Source organism: Rhinoderma darwinii, chromosome 7 (genome assembly GCF_050947455.1).
Source record: "Rhinoderma darwinii isolate aRhiDar2 chromosome 7, aRhiDar2.hap1, whole genome shotgun sequence".
Classification (NCBI taxonomy): domain Eukaryota; kingdom Metazoa; phylum Chordata; class Amphibia; order Anura; family Rhinodermatidae; genus Rhinoderma; species Rhinoderma darwinii.
In genome coordinates, this window is record NC_134693.1 from 53698914 (window position 1) to 53714906 (window position 15993).

The following is a 15993-nucleotide window of genomic DNA, read 5'->3' on the forward strand; positions in this document are numbered from 1 at the left end:
CATTAAACACACATGAATATGGATATTAAACACACATGCACTTACCTTTTATGTCTTCACTGCAGCTCTTCTCCTGCTCACAGCACAGAGCCCGCCGACAGTCTCCCCTCCCCCATGTCCCGACAGCTAGCAGCAGAGATGTTTAGAGCAGGGAAGGGGGGCTGGAGGGGGAGCTTCTAAAGCAGCACAGACCACGGCTGCTAAGTAGAAGCAAAGCTCCCCTCGCCTGACAGGTGCGGTCCTGGCACCGGGGCTCCCTCCGGTGCTAGCGACGCCACTGGGCATGAGGGGGTTCGGGCGGTCATAGGCTCCTTGGGCCCCCTGGCAGTCTTGGGCCCCGGGCGACCGCCCGAAACGCCCTAATGATAATCCGCCACTGCGTAGCAGCTGCTACGGGGCCCGCGGCATGAGTGGGGCTGTGTCGCCCGCCGGCACGGGCCCCCACCATGGCCGGAGGCTCCGCTAGCAGCCGCTATGGCTACTTCAGCGCGACGCCACTAAACACTACGGCAGAGCAGGGAGGTATCTCCCCGCTCTTCCATTAAACAAAAGACATGTATCCCCTATCCATAGGATAGGGGATACATGTGTGATCGCTGGCAGCGATAAGGAGAACGGGGGACCGAAAGTCCCCTGAAGTTCTACATCACAAACCTTGGACTTCCAGGGGGTTGTCTGCAGCTCTGTAGAAATGAATGGAGCGCCGGTCGCACTTTCATTTTTATTGAGCTGCACAGACTCCGGAAGTCAGAGGTTAGTCATGGAGAACTTCGGGGAACTTTCGGTCCCCTGTTCTCCTTATTGCTGCCAGCGATCACACATGTATCCCCTATCCTCTGGATAGGGGATACATGTCTTTTGTAGGACACACTATAGGTCGGATTTTTTTTGGGGGTTGGGGCTGCATGGCGTTACCTACAGGGGGGCTGTATAGCGTTACCTACAGGGGGGGCCTTATGGCGTTACCTACAGGGGGGGCTGTATGGCGTTACCTACAGGGGGGGCTGTATGGCGTTACCTACAGGGGGGGCTCTATGGCGTTACCTACAGGGGGGCTGTATGGCGTTACGTACAGGGGGGGCTGTATGACGTTACCTACAGGTTGGGCTGTATGGCGTTATCTACAGAGGGGGCTGTATGGCGCTATCTACAAAGGGGGCTGTATGGTGTTATCTACAGAGGGGGCTGTATGGCGTTATCTACAGGGGGATGTATTGCGCTATCTACAGAGGGGGCTGTATAGCGTTACCTACAGGGGGGCTGTATGGCGTTATCTACAGGGGGGGGCTGTATTGCGTTATCTACAGGGGGGTCTGTAAAAAAGGCACTATCTACACGGGGGGGTTGTGTGACACGCAGGGGAGGGGGGGGGGCCCAGTCAAAAGTTTGCTATGGGGCCCAGTCTTTCCTAGTTACGCACCTGATAGTACCCAAATAATAACTAGCAAGTAAAACCAACAAAAGTAGTAAATTGTCACAACCCATCATTTACTTGTAGCTTCTCATTATTACACCTTGCGGTACATTGTGTATTCACTAACTAAACCACCAGCCATGCTTAGGGAAGCAGAAAAGCACATTTTGATTCAGTCAGGATTCAGGAACAGAATTAATGAACGACCAATGGAACCAGGTATTAGTAAAAAAATTAAATAAACCCAAAAACCAAGAATAGTCCAGAAGGAGAACATTAGTGAGTGCTTTGCATGAATTATGATGCCCTGGAGTTTTTTTGCGCTATTATGCTATTAATATGCGAGTTTGTGCCATATCCTATTCAACATGTCTTTTGTTTTCCAGGTATTCTATGCTCTAGGAACACAACACATTGTTCTTCTCCTCCGTGCAAGGAAGACTTCCCTTGCTTATCTTCAAAAGCCTGTGAGAGATTATCTGATCCATGTCTCTCAAATCCTTGCCCACAAAATGCCACGTGCCAGGTTACCCTTGACACAGAGACCTACGAATGCCGCTGTCCTGCAGGATTCAAGGGACGACACTGTGAAATACCGATGAAAAGATGCTTTCGAAATCTGTGCAGACATGGAGGACAGTGTTACGTTTCCGACAGAGGCTCCACATGCTTTTGTGCTGTAGGCTACAAGGGGACGTTTTGTGAGACTCCGGAAGATGAGTGCCTTTGGAATCCATGCCAAAATGGAGCTGTATGTAGGGAAAGGGGGAATGGACAAGCATGTTACTGTGTTCCTGGATTTCAAGGGGCTTTATGTGACATTGAAGTCAATGAATGTATCTCTCAGCCCTGCCAACATGGAGGCACTTGCCTGAACCAGATTGGGAGTTACAGCTGTGTTTGTCCACCTAAGTATACAGGTATTAACACCTACTTCTAGTACCTTATGTATAGCATTATACTTGATCAGTCATGTCCACTTCATGAGCTAACCAGCCTGATCTAACAGGATGTCAGGCAAGAGTTCATGTGCAAGGATTCAGATATGATATCATGACCTACACTTTTTCACTCACCTGTCCACAAAACATGACTGTTGAGTGATGGCTACATTGCTACTATACACAAGGGGTTAAAATCGATATTGTTCTCACAAGAATTTCTAGTAACATCACTTTAGGAATAGTTCAAGACAAATAATGGGAAAAAGAGGAATTTCATTTTCCTAGAAACCTTACCTTACCTTTTATTAGAACTTGTGAAATAGATTTTATTTCTTAGTAGAATATAAATAAATTACAAATATGTTGTATTATCAAATGTAGATGTGATTCTTGGTATCGGAGGATTAATACATTATTTAATATTATTCACCAATCTTGTAAAACTTTTGCCACCTAGTCCTGGTAAAAATTGCCTAGGTTTATTCTGCGCAATTATTCTTCCTTTAGATATAAGCAGGTAAAAAAAATGTCACCTGGCATAGCCTATAATGTAGACTCTCAACTGTACGTGTTGTAGGGAGCACATGTCTCTAGGGGGTAGTAAGACTGTGATAATGCTAGGCTTTTGATAGGCAACACAGTGTATGATCATAACCTTGGGGGTAATATTATGTAATTTGTTTCAGTAGGGGGTACATGGCTTAGAAATATTGAAAACACAGGTGTAGAAGAGAAGAGATAAAAAACAATAAAAGGAAACAAAAACTGTGTGGGTTACCAGTATCACCCAGCAGTGAATGATCGCAACTCATACCCACATGATGTATTATTGCTCAGCTATATAGACATGAACAGATTTAGATGGTTATATCAGAATATGACTACTAATATTGTTGCTGCTCCGCTATGTTAACATATAAGAACTATATTAATTGCAATGTAAGTATAAACCAACTTGCTACATTGATATGAATGAATTGCCAACTTTAGATAGAACATGATGAACAGATTTAGACATTCAACAATAGGCTTAGTGTGTATATATATATATATATATATATATATACATATATATTATATTTATACATACTAGTCCTTTTCAATGAATTAGAATATCATCAAAAAGTTAATTTATTTCAGTAATCCAATGCAAAAAAGTGAAACTCCTATTATATAGATAATTACACACAGAGTGATCTATTTCCAGCATTTTTTTCTTTTAATGTTGATGACGAGTATAGATAACAGTTAATGAAAACCCAAAATTTAGTGTCTCGGAAAATTCGATTATTACATAAGCCCAATTTCAAAAATGATTTTTAATACCGAAATGTAGGCCTACTGAAAAGTATGTACGGTATATGCACTCAATGCTTGGTCAGGACTCCTTTTGCAAGAATTTACTGCATCAATGCGGCGTGGCATGGAGGCGATCAGCCTGTGGCACTGCTGAGGTGTTATGGAAGCCCAGGTTGCTTTGAGAGCGACCTATAGCTCGTCTGCATTGTTGGGTCTGGTGTCTCATCTTCCTCTTGACAATACCCCATAGATTCTCGATGGGGTTTAGGTCAGGCGAGTTTGCTGGCCAATCAATCACAGTGATACTGGGGTTATTAAACCAGGTATTGGTACTTTTGGCAGTGTGGGCAGGTGCCAAGTCCTGCCGGAAAATGAAATCAGCATCTCCATAAAGCTTGTCAGCAGAGGGAAGCATGAAAGTGCTCTAAAAGTTCCTGTTAGATGACTGCATTTGACTCTGGACTTGATATAACACAGTGGACCAACAGCAGCAGATAACATGGCTCCCCAAACCATCACTGACTGGGGAAACTTCACACTGGACTGCAAGCAACTTGGATTGACTCCTCTCCACTCTTCCTCCAGACTCTGGGACCTTGATTTCCAGATGAAATGCTGAATTTACTTTAATCTGAAAACAGGACTTTGGACACTGAGCAACAGTGTTGGTCCACTGTGTTATATCAAGTCCAGAGTCAACGAGACTGTCTACCAGGACATTTTCGAGCACTTCATGCTTCCCTCTGCTGACAAGCTTTATGGAGAGGCTGATTTTATTTTCCAGCAGGACTTGGCACCTGTCCACACTGCCAAAAGTACCAATACCTGGTTTAATAACCACAGGATCACTGTGCTTGATTGGCCAGAAAACTCGCCTGATCTAAATTGTCAAGAGGAAGATGAGAGACACCAGACCCAACAATGCAGACGAGCTGAAGGTTGCTATCAAAGCAACCTGGGCTTCCTTATCACCTCAGCACTGCCACAGACTGATTGCCTCCATGCCACACCGCATTGATGCAGTAATCAGGGGCTTAGCTAGGGGGGGCAGGCGATGCATATGCATTAGGAAGAGCCAGGAGTTCATGCGGCGGCGATCTGACTGGGGTCTGTGACAGCCCGGGAGTGGACCAGTCAGTGACATGAGGTCAGTTGACTCAGGTCAGGTGACTGGACTGGTCCACTCCTGGGCTGTCACTGACCCTAGTCAGAAGGAACTCTGACGCCGCCTGCGCCGCATGACCTCGGCGCCTCCAGTGAGTCACTTCAGGCAGGGCGGAGAGTGGTAGGGGTAGGCTACCGCTGTCCGCTATGTTTACAGTGTGGCGCTAAGTACAAGGGGGAAGTGTGGCGCTTTTTACGAGGAGGGGGAGTGTGGCTCAATTTACAAGGGGGAAGTGTGGCACTATTTACAAGGGGGGAGTGTGGTGCTATTTACAAGGGGGGAGTGTGGTGCTATTTACATGGGGGCAGCGAGCTGTGTGTGGCACCATCTACAAGGGGGGCTGTGTGGTGCTATTTACAAGGGGGGCTGTGTGTGGCGCTAACTACAATGGGTCTATGTGGCGCTGTTTACAGGGGGCTATGTGGCGGTGTTTACATGCGGGGGCTGCGTGGCGCAGTATACAAGGGGGGGCTGTGTGGCGCTGTTTACAAAGGGGGTCTGTGTGTTGCTGTTTAAAAGGGGGGCAGTGTGGTGCTATTTACAAGGGGGTAGTGTGGCGCTATTTACAACGGGGCTGTGTGGCACTATGGACAAGGGGGGCTGTGTGGCTCTATATACAAGAGGGCTGTGTGGCGCTATATGCAATGGGGGCTGCGTGGCGCTATATACAAGATGGGGGGCTGTGTGGCGCTTTTTACAAGATAGGGCTGTGTGCCGCTAAATACAAGGGGGGCTATGTAGCGCTATTTACAAGTGGGGCTGTGTGGCGCTATATACAAGGGGGGCTGTGTGGCTCTATATACAAGGGGGGCTGTGTGGCGCTATTTACAAGGGGGGCTGTGTGGCGCTATATGCAAGGGGGGCTATGTGGCACTATATGCAAGTGGAGCTGTGTGACACTATCTACAAGGGGGGCTGTGTGCAGCTATCTACAAGGGGGGCTGTGTGGCACTATATACAAGGCGGAGCTGTGTGCCGCTATCTAGAAGAGGGGCTGTGTGGCACGATCTACAAGGGGGGGCTGTGGGTGGTGCTATCTACAACAGGGGGATGTGTGTGGCACTATTTATAACAGAGGGGCTGTGTGTGGCACTATCTACAGGGGGCTGTGTGTGGCCTCTTTAATTTATTTTCTTTTAATTTAATTTATTTTTATGTTAACTCCCTTATATAACTATATCGCATGTAGAAATGCTTTTATGCTCGAGTTACATTTAAAAAAAAAAGTGAAAAAAATTACACCTCATTGATTGGTAGAGAAAGCAAACATGGCGAGGGGGAAGGAAATAAGTTGGGGGGGAGCGCCAATCTGAATCTTTGCCCAGGTGCTGGAGAACCTATGCTGTAACTCATGCAAAAGGAGCCCTGACCAAGTATTGAGTGCATATACTGTACATACTTTTCAGTAGGACAACATTTCGGTATTAAAAATCATTTTTGAAATTGGGCTTATATAATATTCTAATTTTCTGAGACACTAAATTTTGGGTTTTCATTAACTGTTAGCCATAATCATAGTTACATAGTTAGTACGGTTGAAAAAAGTCACATGTTCATCAAGATTCACAATCATCAACATTAAAAGAAAAAAATGCTGGAAATAGATCACTGGGTAATGAATCTATATAATATATGAGTTTCACTTTTTGAATTGAATTACCGAAAGAAATTAACTTTTTGATGATATGATAATTCATTGAGAAGGATTAGTATATATTGTCAGAAGACATTTGAGTTTTGTAAATATTCACCAAATTTAGCTATTTTGTCAGCTTTATTAACCAAAGCAGTAAAAATACCTAATACAAAAAAAAAAAAGATTGTGCTATGCTGTTTGCAAAGCTCAGATGTCCTCTTGTTCTCTTATGATTGGCACTGCAGGTTTTGCATGAAGACCTCGCAACCTTCTCTTTTCATTTTCACCCAAAATTTAATTTGCAAACACAGGAGAACAATCAATGCGAGAAATAGAGTATTTAGAATGTGTTGTACATTATACTATACTTTTACTATTATTTTTATCCCCTCTGAATATCAAACTTTATGTACATAATATGGTGCCTTAGCTTTAGTCCGAATTGAGAAAAACAGATGTCACACTACATATTTTCCAGCAGAGTTAAAATACTCATATCAGCGTTTTTGAGGAGTATTTTGAGTCTAGGAGTACGTGTTTTGCAGTAATTCAAATTATTAATACTTTGGCATATGTGATGTTAAGAACTCGCTATTTATGCTGAGAAACATTACTGTAACTTATTAACAATGCTTCCATACATAAATAGTGAGTTTAGTTAATTTTAAAGACTTAGGCTGCGTTCACACGAGTATGTTACGTCCGTAATGGACGGAACGTATTTCGGCCGCAAGTCCCGGACCGAACACAGTGCAGGGAGCCGGGCTCCTAGCATCATAGTTATGTAAGACGCTAGGAGTCCCTGCCTCTCCGTGGAACTACTGTCCCGTACTGAAAACATGATTACAGTACGGGACAGTTGTCCTGCAGCGAGGCAGGGACTCCTAGCGTCGTACATAACTATGATGCTAGGAGCCCGGCTCCCTGCAGTATGTTCGGTCCGGGACTTGCGGCCGAAATACGTTCCGTCCATTACGGACGTAACATGCTCGTGCGAACCCAGCCTAACGGTCATTACAACAAACTTTTGACTTCTCATAGTGACAGGTGAGAGTTTTGATCTGTAGGGGTCCAGGTGCCTAGACCCCCACTGATCGCTAAAACGAATTGGCAGAAGCGCTTACACGAGTGCCTTTCCTCTTCAGCTGCAAAAGGAAATACTAGTATGCCTGCAGACGGGCTCACATAAAAAGGCTATCGCTGCCGAATAGGGAAAGCACTCGGGTAAGCGCTTCTACACCTGTTTCACAGTAGATACAGCATCTTCAGGGGTACCTGGGGCAATAGCACCGACCACACTATTGCCCAAGATACCCGTGAAAACGTCGTATCTGCAGCAAAAAATGACGGTAGGGGGCCTTGAATGTTTTTAGTTTTTGCCAAAGAAGCTCTGCTTACTAGCCATGGGATTCAATCTGCAAACGCACCCCAGGTGAAACATACTGCATGATAGGCAATAGCCACAGTGTGTTCTTACTGCCATAGTGAAGAGATCGACATAGCTACCGCAGAGCCAATGGCAACTCATTCTAAATGTGCTTTAGTTTAAATGCAAACATTAAAGGTTATATTTTATTAATAGTATATAAACAATGATTCTTTAGGTAGAGTGGGAAAAAGGTATTTTTTTGCGATTCGGCAATCAGTCAATACTATTAATTATAGCGATACCCGCCACCATCTACTGGGCTTCCAAAACTCTTGTTGTTCGATTTTATATGGAGTCAAATAGGGGTTCAACATAAAATGGCATGCATTGGACTATGCTCCAATTTTTTTTTTTACAAGTTTTCAAAACCTGTGAGAAAAGATGTGGCATGCTTCAAGGTATGCCATATTACATAGGCGGCAGGGACCAGGCCCACAGCTGAAGCCTTTATTCTGCTGCATGGAAGTAATTTCCCTGCATGCTTATGATCAGAAACACTTATAAAAGGAGTAGATCAATAATGATATAATGTTAGGGAATTGCTCAGAATACAATTCCATAATATAATTATAGTAGCTTCATCTGGGGCCTCATTTTACATGTATAAAATCCTTGATTTAAATTTTTCGATGTTTTATTACTATTATTATAGACATACATGATACCTGATATGTGTTAGAGATTGTTAACTTTGTTTTTAGTCTTAGGCTAGATTCACACGAGAGTATGAAACCTCGAACGGGGAAAAACTAGTTATTCACGTCCGAGGTGCATCCGTGCTGCACTCCTGCGGGAGGCGTTATCACGCATCCCCCACAGACTAGAGTCGATGGCGGGAAGTGCAAAAAAATAAGACATGTCCTATTTTTCCACGGACCCTTCACACGCTCTGTTGAAACAACGGCCGTGTGAACGGCCCCATTGAATTACAATATTCTAACGTTGATTTATTAAATCTTGTTGTGTTTTTCTGCTTGAATTCCAAATACTTGCACATTTCCATATTCAGTATCAGTAATACGGCGCCTATAGCATGCTATGGGCTCATTCTCTACCCCCAATTTTGTATGGAATTACACAGAGGTTTTTTCTTAAGAATTCTGTACAAATTGTTAAGAACTGTAACCACTTATGTGCTGCCATACATGTTCATGTAGAAAAATCTGGTGTGGAATTGGCCGAGATTCTGCATTAGAAATCTGACGCTGACCCTCGGATTTCGACCTCTGTTTTGCAGTAAAAACTGGCGATAATCGTCATGTGGCTACTTGCCAATGTTCCCACACGGAATACACAGAACAAACCGTGTCAAGAAGTGACAACTTTTTTTCCGCTGGTTTACAATTCTGCACTATGAAAATTCGTACTGCACGGTTTACCATTGAAAACAAAGGGAGACATTTTACAAGCGGAATACAAGTGAATTCAGCTGCGGAAAATGTATACATTTTTCTTCGTGTAAATAAGGCCTAAGACTGTTAGATATAATTATCATGATAATTTCAAATGATAAAATATATATTGCAGACATGATTTTTTTCATGTTTGCTACTGATCAGACAGCATTTAAGATAAGTTCAGGCCTATACACTTTTCATGACTATTAGGCCAGTTTCACATAGCTGTAATATGGCTGCATTTTATCATCAGTGTTATGGCTGAAACACATGGACGCCCTGCGGTTCTACTCAGCCAGACTAAGATCACCAAGAAAAAGAGATCCAGGCAGCACATCCAAGGAACCAGATTTATTCACCCGTGCGACGTACCTCTTCATTATTCTGGTGCTGTTAGACTCTTTTTTGCATTAAGGTCATCAAGAGTCACAAGCGGGTCTGGGGCTTGTATAGATATACGGACATTATTATTGAATGACTATTGTAGAAGCAAGGCACCCGAGTACAGTAATTCTTCAAGGGTCTGTCAGTTCTACTATTGTACAATACTTATTTTTTTATTTCATTAATTTATAGTAAAACTCTGCATATCCTTCATGAAATCCTGAAAACAAAATTTCTACTATTACAGGCTACTCAGGCTCTTTATGTGAGATCCATATTTCTAAGTGCGGAAGTCAGCCTTGTATGTATGGTGCACAATTCATGGAGCTGACATGGTTCAATGTGGCTCAAGCACAAGTCAATGTGCAGAATAAATCCAAAGGTTAGGCCTCATGCACACGGCCGTTGCCGTGTGCACGGTCCGTGATTGCGGGCACGGACGGTCGTGGACTGTCGCTCGCATTTGTGGGCCGTGCTCCCCTTATAAAGTAAAGGAGAACGGTCCGCAAATTCAAAAAATAGGACATGTCCTATTTTTTGCGGGACATTCTACGGCCCGGACACTTACTCGTAAATATATACGGGAAGGTGTCTGTGGGCCATAGGAATTAATGGATCAGTATTTTTATTCGCAATTACAGATCAGTAATTGCGGATAAAAATTACGGTCCTGTGCATAGGGCCAGACATATGCAACTGTGAGAATGGATTCATTGGTATGTACTAAATAAGCAGTTCTATTAAATGAGGCCTATTTGAACAAAAGTATAAAACTCCCTTTAGTATATGCGGTAATAAAAGATATGAAAAAACTTTTTTCTTTTTATATTTGACTTCTGTGCAGAGATATGATGGCAGAAAAGATAGATGAGACGTACATGCAAAGGTTTCTCTTATTCTCTCTAGCTGACGTTCTTATTGTGCACTGAATTGCACTTGTTGTCCAGCCACTTTGACCTGTACCTGTGTTTGGACTACTCTTCTGACTGCTAAGTTGGGACTTTATTCTGAATACGTAGCTGCATGTCAGCTGTTAACTATTAGAGGCTTGCAGTAAAGTCCATACATCCTTTCAGTGATTAAGACTGGATTTCCACACTATAATGGCTGCCACTCCCCACCACTGTGCTTTACTTACCTGTTCCCAGTGTTGTTCTTCTCCTGACTGGCACTGCTTCTCTTGTTTGAGGTCTGCATCTGGTGCCCTCCACGCCGCCAATGTCCTACTCTGGGTCCAAGTGCTTACGCGCTGATTCTCGCTCTCTTAAAGGGCCAGCACGTGCAAAGTACTTCTGCTTTATTGTTTATTGGATTTCCCATGTTTGACCTCTGCCTGTACCTTTGACCATCCTTGCCTGCCGCCTGCCCTGACCTCATGCTAAGAGACCAATGACAAACCTTGCCGCCTGCCCTGACCTTTTGCTGTACCGGACCGTGCTTACTTGCACTTCATCTGTTACTTTGGCCGTCACCAAGGGAGACTACTCTGGGAGTAGCGACCTTGTGTTTCCCTGCAGCAAAATCCAGATCCCTGTATAGGTAATAAAGGGTGAATACAAGTTTCCTTAGACTCCGCTCCCTTGTTTAGCCCTATGTCAATTCCCTTGGTGATAAAGTGGATCACACCACCCTCTGCTGGCCCTGTGACAGATTATCCTATGGGCCCCGTGACAGTTTCCTCTGGCCATGGACCCCGGTGACATAACTGTGCCTGAAGTTTCCTACATGGCTCGAGAACAATCTAGACAACCTTTTCCGCCAGAATCTACCTGTTACAGAACGTATTGTCTCGATTAAATGCCATATCCGCTCCAGCATCACCTGTGGCACCTGTGCCAGCACCTCAAGATGCAGCACTTAGTCCATAGTTGCCAATAGTGCAAATCTGGATGTTGGTCATGCGGCAAATGTGATTTATTTTGATTTTGCAAAAGCATTTGATACTGTTCCACGCAACAGTCTTGTTCTGAAGCTACAGACACAGGACTGGGGGAACGTGTATGCAAGTGGGTAAAGAATTGGTTAAGGGACAGAAAACAAAGTTGTTATAAATGGAACTTACTCAAAATGGGTTGAAGTCAGCAGCAGGGTACCACAAGGATCGGTGTTAGGCCCAATTATTTATCTATTTTTTAAATTCTGTTTTTATTCATTTATCAAAGGTGAATTACAGAGAAATAAAACATTTCCCGACTCTTTGCTATACAGTTATGACATATGAGCACAAATGAAAATTATACAGACATAGAGAATACAAAGAAAGAGAGTGAAGCGGAAAGGAGAAGGGAAGAGGGAAAGGGAAGAAGGGTATAGAGGGGGGACTTATCCTCAGCATCCACCCCATTAGCTGACGTCCCTTAGGAGGAGTACGTACATTCAGTTACACACTATTGGGACAGCAGATCAATATACTCCGAAGAATTCTCAAAGCTTACCAATGTAGACCATACTCGCAAAAACGTATCATGAGTGTCCCGCAAGGAAGCAGTAAGCTCCTCCATACGTTTCACTTCCTGGATCTTCTGAAACCAAAGGCGCACCGAGGGGGCCTCGACCTGTTTCCACATAGCCGGAATGCTAGCACGTGCGGGCCCAATTATTTTTAATCTCTTTATTAATGACCTTGGGGATGGGATTGATAGCAAAGTGTCAGTTTTTGCTGACGATACAAAACTTCATAGGATACGTAAAACTCAGCTGGACTTTAAAATATTACAGAAAGACCTAGATAAGCTGACAGCATAGGCAAAAACATGGTAGATGAAATTTAATGTTAATAAATGTAAAGTAATGCACTTGGGATGCAATAATAGCATTAATTCATATACATTAAATGGAATAAAACTGGGGATAACGGAACAAGAGAAGGACCTGGGTATTCTGGTAACAAATAAGCTAAGCAGCAGCACTTAATGTCAGGCAGCAGCTGCAAAAGCAAATAGGATTACATATAAAAAGTATAAAAAGAGATAAAAACCCGGGATTCAAATGTAATATTACCACTCTATAAATCCCTTGTAAGGCAACATCTAGAAAATGGAATTCAGTTTTGGGCTCCACATTGTAAAAAGGACATAGGAGAACTGGAGAGGGTTCAAAGGCGGGCAACGAGATTATTAAATGGGATGGGAGGTGTCGCTTACAATGAAAGGCTAGAAAAATTGGGCTTGTTCAGCTTGGAAAAAGATGTCTTAGAGGGAATCTTATTAATATGTATAAGTATATGTGTGGTCAATACAGGGAATTAGCACATGATCTGTTCCTTCCAAGGGCTCTACAAAGGTCAAGGGGACACCCACTGCGTGTGGAACAAAGATGTTTCAGACATCAATATAGAAAAGGGTTCTTTACAGTTAGAGTGGTCAAGCTATGGAATGCCCTTCCCCAAGAGGTAGTGATTTCAGATACTATGTCAGCATTTAAAAAAAGGCTAGATGCCTATTTATTTACGAATGGCATTGAGGGTTATAATTAATCAAGCAATGAATGGCGGGTAATTTATTGAGAAAGGTTGAACCTGATGGACCTATGTCTTTTTTCAACCTATGTAACTATGTAACATTTTTTTTTTTTCCAGGGACACTTAGGGTGTGGCTTCTTTGGTGGGTATGTAATGTGGGCGTGGCTTATCTGGTGGGCATGGCTAATGAGGCGTGGCTTTCTTCCCAGGATTTCTGAGTACAGATAAACAAACAAAAATGTCTGCACTAGTTTGGCTGACAACTAATATGGTGTCCAGTATCTCTCTCTGGATATCTGGTTGTATACAGGCAGGTGATGTCTCACTTTATCACTAGGGCTTGGCGATTTGTGCTGACCACTACTGGTAGCGTAAAAAACACCATAGATAGTGCTACACTGCCCCCAGTAGATAGTGCCACACACTGCTCCCTGTAGATATTGCCATTCACTGCTTCTGAAAGATAATGCCACAGTACCCTATGTAGATAGTGACACACACCCCCTTTTTAGATATTGCCACAGTGCCTTCTGTAGATAGTGCCACACACCATCATGTAGATGGTGCCACACCCCCTGTAGATGGTGCCACACAGCCCCCTGTAGATTGTACCACACAGCCCTCTGTAGATAATGCCACAATGCCCTGTAGATAGCACCATCATTGTGGCATCCTCTATGAGTGGAATTCCCAGCCAGAGAGTTGCCAACGCTGTGGTCGGGGATTGTGGTCTAGGAGGAGCCCCTGATGTCACTGTTCATATATGGACAGGGATGTCAGAGTTTCCCTCTAGGAGCGGAATCTGTTTCTGGTCTAGGAGGAGGCCCTGACGAGATTGTCCATATATGGACAGTGACAACAGGGGCTCCCTCTATGAGTGGAATCCCGGGTCAGAGCGTCGGTATTGCTGAAAATCAGTTAATTTCCTCTGAATGTAACTTGCAGAAACGTGTGCAGCTGCTGCAAAAACAACCACATTCAGATGAATGGAACTGATTTTCAATCTCAGAAATTTCGGCAACAAATTCTGCCACGTGTTAATATGCCTACATTCTTAATGGTCATGAAAAGTTATTATTAATAGCATATCAATATTATTTTAGAATGCAGAAACTAAACCAAAGTAAAAAAATGTGTCTCTTTGACTGGTACGATACATATAGAGGGGAATTTAAGAACGGCATTACTCCAGTATTATGCCGTTAAAAAGTAGCAAATATTGCCGTGCGCAGTAGTTGTGCAATAATTTGCGACTTCTTCCCATTTTGCACCACTCACGCGATTTACGTACTATTTTTTACACCAGGAAACTAGCGGAAATTATAGCGGAAATCAACATCAGCTCGTAGCTGGCGTAAATTTCACTCTGTGATGCATGGACAGCCCAAGATGTGACAAATTTGTTGCACTTACTGCTTCAATCTACAATTAGTATGGTCTATGAAATGCCTGACTTAGTAAATTTGCCCCAGATAGTTATATACTGTGTCTCTCTTACGCTCTCTCTCTCTCTCTCTCTCTCTCTCTATATATATATATAATCAGCTGCTTCAAAGGCCAGCAAGATATTGTCGTGTATTAAAAGAGGCATGGACTCGCGGGACAGAGATGTAATATTGCCACTTTACAAAGCATTAGTGAGGCCTCATCTAGAATATGCAGTTCAGTTCTGGGCTCCAGTTCATAGAAAGGATGCCCTGGAGTTGGAAAAAATACAAAGAAGAGCAACGAAGCTAATAAGGGGCATGGAGAATTTAAGTTATGAGGAAAGATTGAAAGAATTAAACCTATTTAGCCTTGAAAAAAGAAGACTAAGGGGGGACATGATTAACTTATATAAATATATTAATGGCACATACAAAAAATATGGTGAAATCCTGTTCCTTGTAAAACCCCCTCAAAAAACAAGGGGGCACTCCCTCCGTCTGGAGAAAAAAAGGTTCAAGCTGCAGAGGCGACAAGGCTTCTTTACAGTGAGAACTGTGAATTTATGGAATAGCCTACCGCAGGAGCTGGTCACAGCAGGGACAGTAGATGGCTTTAAAAAAGGGTTAGATAATTTCCTAGAACAAAAAAATATTAGCTCCTATGTGTAGAAATTTTTCCTTCCCTTTTCCCTTCCCTTGGTTGAACTTGATGGACATGTGTCTTTTTTCAGCCGTACTAACTATGTAACTATGTAACTATGTAACTATATATATATATATATATATATATATATATATATATATATATATGTATATAAAAAATAAACATAGATAGGAGCAGCACTGTGGCCAATATAAACCAATATGGTAGGTGCTGTGCTTCAAAATAAGGAGTGACCTCTCCTTATATGATGAACATCCAAAAATAGTCGCACTATATACATTGCGGTAAACTAAGTGAATGTGATTGCTGCGATACCAAGAAATTGCAAAAAGTTCATCGGGTTTGGATCCATTGTGACTGGTGTCGCGGTTGCAACGTGACCATATTAACTTTCATTACCTGCGATCTGTGTCACGGTTCAAGTCGCTGTGTAGCATTAGGCTAGATTCACATGGGCGTTGCGCATCTCGGACATGAAAAACGGCTGTTTTTCACGTCCGAGGTGCATCCGTGCTCTGAGCTGCGGGATGCGATATCACACCGAGACTAGAGCCTCTGGAGGGATGCGTGAAGTGTTTACAAAATAGGACATGTTCCATTTTCTCACGGACCCTTTACAATGTGTGAACGGCCAAATTGAATTATATAGGTCTGTGTGACCTTTGAAAGTGTTTTTTTTTATAAAAATATATATATATCAGTCAGTGTGTTTAGTACAGCTTTATAGTTCATCTTTATTAAAAATTATTTTTACTTTTTGAGATACAGCTGCTC

The 15993-nt window shown here is 43.0% G+C and overlaps 1 protein-coding gene across 2 annotated transcripts in view; it reads left to right on the top strand.

Moving 5' to 3' along the window:
* The window catches only part of CRB1 (crumbs cell polarity complex component 1), an 80501-nt gene that overhangs the window by 27082 nt on the left and 37426 nt on the right, over positions 1-15993 (top strand). For both annotated transcript variants that reach the window (XM_075833376.1, XM_075833377.1), the window contains exon 2: positions 1801-2334. In XM_075833376.1, the coding sequence (XP_075689491.1) occupies positions 1801-2334 (534 nt within the window). The remainder of the gene's footprint in view (positions 1-1800; positions 2335-15993) is intronic.